The sequence below is a fragment of the Sciurus carolinensis genome, chromosome 7 (assembly GCF_902686445.1).
Source record: "Sciurus carolinensis chromosome 7, mSciCar1.2, whole genome shotgun sequence".
Classification (NCBI taxonomy): domain Eukaryota; kingdom Metazoa; phylum Chordata; class Mammalia; order Rodentia; family Sciuridae; genus Sciurus; species Sciurus carolinensis.
Genome location: NC_062219.1, coordinates 147,515,978 through 147,520,737, shown reverse-complemented (window position 1 = coordinate 147,520,737; position 4,760 = coordinate 147,515,978). Strand labels below are relative to the sequence as shown.

At 44.2% G+C, this 4,760-nt stretch overlaps 1 protein-coding gene across 1 annotated transcript; it reads right to left on the bottom strand.

The window, feature by feature from the left end:
- Nucleotides 1-213: 213 nt before the first annotated feature.
- LOC124989461 (WD repeat-containing protein 73-like) lies at nt 214-1,489 on the bottom strand. The gene is given in 4 exon segments (XM_047559290.1): nt 214-716; nt 719-1,012; nt 1,015-1,312; nt 1,481-1,489. Coding segments are annotated over 4 exon segments (1,104 nt in total).
- Nucleotides 1,490-4,760: the final 3,271 nt, after the last annotated feature.

Here is a 4,760-nt window from a genome sequence, read left to right as displayed (position 1 = left end):
TAGGATTACAGGTGTGCACCCCCAGGCCCAGCAAGGTAATTATTTCTATCCTCATTTTACAGAAAAGAAAACTGGGGGCCAGAGACAGTCTGACTTGCCAAGGCCATAGAGCTGGTACCAGGGGTCTGAAGCACTCAAGAACTGAATCAGCGCCCCTGCCACTCAGCAGCTCCCTCTCTCTCTTCCTAAAGGCCAGGCAGGAAGATGCTGGTGTCAGCAGGAAGCACGAAGGTCTACCCACTCCCACACATGCAGGGAGGCATCGCCTGCTGCTGATAACAAAGTCCTGGGTTTGCAGGGGTGCCAGGTATGGGTGGTGACCTGTGGAGCAGCGTCCATCTTGTTTTCATTGAGGAAGATGTGACCTCTGTGAGTGAAGAGAGGTTCCACCTGGATCCCCATTCCACCCCAAGATGTGACATCATAGACCTGAACTGTCCCATCAAAACCTGAAATGGCTAAGCAGTTGTCCAGGCCTGGGGCCCATGACACTCGCAGTAGCTCTGGGTTGGGGCTAGGTGTGGACACTGGGCACTGGACCGAACTCATAGGATGGCAGAGATTCCGGGTGTCAAGGAGACGGAGCTGCCCCTCTGAGTCAAGGCTTGCAATGCAGGACCCTGGGCCTCGGCCCATGCCGCTTACTTCTGCATGCCATCTCTCTCCACCAGACCCAAGGTTGGGGCTGATATTCTCCAATGGTGCCCACTTCTGGTGGTATCAACAATCCCCAGATGACCAGAGGTGCAGCAAAAAGCAAAGATGTCTATATCCAGGACCTGTAGGCTACTCAGCTCCTCACTGTCACTGATGCCTGAGCTGTACATGACCTTCTGGGATTCCAGATCCACAGTCTTCAGGTCACTAAGCTGTGCCCCATGGAGGACTCCAGGAGCCACTGAGGACAAGACAGCCACCCTAGGCCAGAAGTTCCCCTCTTTTTCATGCACAGCAATGGTGCTGACAGGCTTAATGACATCACTGTTTTCTGCAAACTGCCACACCCGCAGTGACAACCTGCAAGGCCACTGGTCACCAGTGACCTGGTATCTGGCACACACTTTAGATCAAAGACAGATCCATCTGAAAATCCTCCATGGCGCACTTTGAAATCTCTTTCTGGGAATAAGCCCTGGTTTTCCTTTACAGACAGTCTGAGAGGTAGTATCAGATGAAGAACCTCATTTTTTTTCAGGCTCTCATAGCCAACAACAAAGACTCCTTTGTCACCAATCCATTCAAGGACTCGAGTGGCTCCTGAGAGGTCAAATGCATGGAAATCCTGGTACCAGGATTCCCTAGGTGCCTCCACCTGCACTCATCCACCCACAAGACACATCTCAGGCCCAGGATCAGCTCCCAACCCCTCACGATTTACAAGCGCAAGGACTCCACAAGCCAGTCCTCCGTGGGATCCATGGCAACTCTGCTGCCGGTTTTTGACCTCTAATACTAGGATCTATATCCCTAAGATCTGTACCTCCTCCATCTGTTCCAGTTGAGGCAAATAGCAACTTCAGAAGAGTAGCCAAAACAAGATAGAAGTTTCTGCCTTCCTGCTCCTCAAACCAGAGAGAGGTGTCCAGGGTGTTCTTGGTTAGCTTGATGTGGGTCTCCTGGACTCTGAGGGGCCTCATGGATAAGGCCTGAGGACTGGGACATGAGCAACCCCAGGTCAGGAAGCTGTGGCCATCTGCCTGCTGTGGCAGAAGACAGAGAAAAAAACTACGTTGGTGATGAACAGCACTGGGCTGTTTGTGTGTGTGCATGCAGATGTTATCCAAGTGTGTCTCAAAGAACTTTGCAGTCTGTTTCCTCTTGGGACAGCCATGGGGAGGGAAGATATCATTCAGTAAAACAATCACACACAGGCACAAATGCATATGGGTTTTCTTGACTCACTATTACGAACCATCTTTATAAAATGAAAATATCTGATGGGGGGCAGCAAAAGGGCAGCCAGTGTAGGTAATGAATGACTGGGTCTGGAAGACGGGGGCAATTCAAGAGGCAATAAAATGCTAATACCTCCAGAGTACTTCCCCCTCCTCACCTGTTGCCAAGGTTACCTGCCTCCAGGGAACTGTTCCTCCCTGGCAAGGAGTTGTTAAGGAGTAGCCCCTGGGCGACTCACTTCCTGTACCCCTAGAGGCTCCGTTCCTGCCCTTGGATCACTCCACCTTTCGAGTCACAAGGCAGGATGAGAGGAGGAGGGTGCATGAGAAAAAAGCAAATCTAAAATCTATAAAAGGGACAGGACCCCCCACTCCCTAGGGGACCAACTTGGACGCCCTCCTCTGCCTCTGTGGAGGAGCCTCTGCCCTTCTCTCTCTGTCTGTTTTATCCTTTAAATAAAACTTTGCTCTTGCCTCGCTATTCAGTCTTCAACACCTGTGGAACAGGACTTGCACTACCAGTATCAATATGGAGATTTTTCCATATCAGTGTTATTTTTCCCATCTGTATATTAGATTGTCTGGATAGTGCATTTTTTGACACAATACCTTTATTTGTTTATTTTTATGTGGTGCTGAGGATGGAACCCAGTGCCTTACATGCTAGGCAAGCGCTCCACCACTGAGCCACAACCCCAGGCCCTGGAGAGTGCTTTTACATTGTTGAAGCTATTCCCTCCCAAGTTTTTGCTATTATTAATAAGGTTGCAATAACTTTCCTCCTTCACATGTAATTTTACACCTATGTGAAAAATACCATAGAATAATTACTAATTATCCCACAAAGATGTGTGCTTTTTAATTTAAAAGATGTTGCCAAATTGCCCTCTAGATGGATAATACAAATTTACGTGCCCACCAGCAATGCATGCTACACAAGATATGGGTGGGCCAGTAGCAGAAGCATCATCCAGGAGCTTATTAGAAATGCAAATTCTCACCCCCCTCCACCTTCTCGATCAGTACCTGCCTGCTAGTAATCTCTCCAGGCAGTTCTCATGCATCTAAATTTGGAGAATTCCTACAACCTGCTCATGGGTAGCTTCGAAGCTCCATCAGTTTATGGTTTTCATTTCTTACCTTTTGTCTGAGTGAGGTTGAGCATCATTTTATATGTTTCAGAACTATTTGTAGGTCTTTATGAATCTTCATGTCCCTTCAGTTTTCATTACCCGTAGTTAAATGCAGTCAGTTGTGGTCTGAAAATATTATTCCTCTTGATTCCTTCAAGAGAGTCTACATTGATATCACTATTATTACAGTATATGGTTATATTTGTTCCATTTTATTGTTAGTTGCTGTTAATCTCTAACGAGACCTGATTTATAAGTTAAACTGAATCTTAGGTATGTGTGTATAGGAAAAAGCAGAACGAGTATGGGGTGGGGTACTTTGCACAATTACAGGCCTCCTCTGGGGTTCTTGGAACATATTCCTGGTGGATTTGTTTTAGGGAGATGATCTCAATGTCTGGGATATGAGTAGCACATACTTTCTCTGCTTGTCCGTTGCCTTGAATGGTTAATGTTTTCTCTTTGCAGAATTTTAAATTTTTATATAGTTAAATTTATCTTTTTACAGTTTCTGGTGAGTCATAGAGAGGTCTTTACCCACTCCATAATTAAAAACTTTGTTTCCTTTTAATACCATATGATCTTATTATTTACATTGCAATATACTTATTGTATTGCAATATATTGCAATATATTACAATATGTTGCAATATATTGTATTGCAATATTCTATCTGAAACTTATTTTGATTCAAGGAAAATGATGTGGATGTGATGTTTTCCAAGTGGCTACCTCCTTGTCCCAATACCATTTATTGAAAAATTGCCTTTGCCCCATTTATTTTAAATATCACATTAATATACGAAACTTACCCCCCTGTGAGCTCCCTGTTGATTATGTCCTGCATCATGTCACCTTTCCAGGAACCAAGACATTCTGCTAAACCTGATGTGTTTCCCACAGGTTGTGTCCCACAGATGTGTCCTGCCTCCTGGGTAATGTTCAAAATGACCCAAACTCACTTGTCTTATGTCCCACTACCTTCAAGTTCCCATACGTGACAACTAATTTGAAAAGGAAACACGGAATAAAGGCACATGAGGGTCTGGAATTTAAAAAATAATAATAATGCCTTAAATCAAAGAAGTAATTGAAAGGGATAAGAAATTCTAGAATAGATGGGGTTTTTAGAATTTATTATTTTATGCCACAGAAATAGCAGCTCATTGGCCTTCCAAATCCTGGGGTTAAATTGGAGAACTAGACTTAATGTCAAACCCCCCCTTTTTTCTTCTCCCCCCTCCCCTTCTCTTTATCTTTCTTCTTCTTCTATCTCTGTTCATTGGTTCTCCAGCACTTTATCTTGTTTTCACATACTTCATACTGTATTTCACTAAATCATGGGGACCTGCTGAGTCCAGAACTTTTAAAATCACTCTCTCATCTTTATTGCTCTAGCATGTTTGGTTCATTCGTTTCTTTTTTTTCTTGTATCAAAACTCAAAAGTATTTAAGACTGGTTTCCTGAAGTCGTCCTTTTAGCATCTCTCTCTTTATTTTAAATAAATCGACCCTAATTAAAAAGAATTAAAAACAAAACGGGAAAACTCAAAATAAGATCCTTACAGATAGGGGTCTCGGTTTCTGTCAGATGTTTCTGCAATATTCCTTTTTATCATGAATCATTTTCTCTGCTGTTATTAAATGAGGGCACCTTACCTGAACAAGGCAGGCTCCTTGTGGCTCTCCGGACCCTCCTTCAAACACTGCGTGAATGTTCGCAGATGACCCT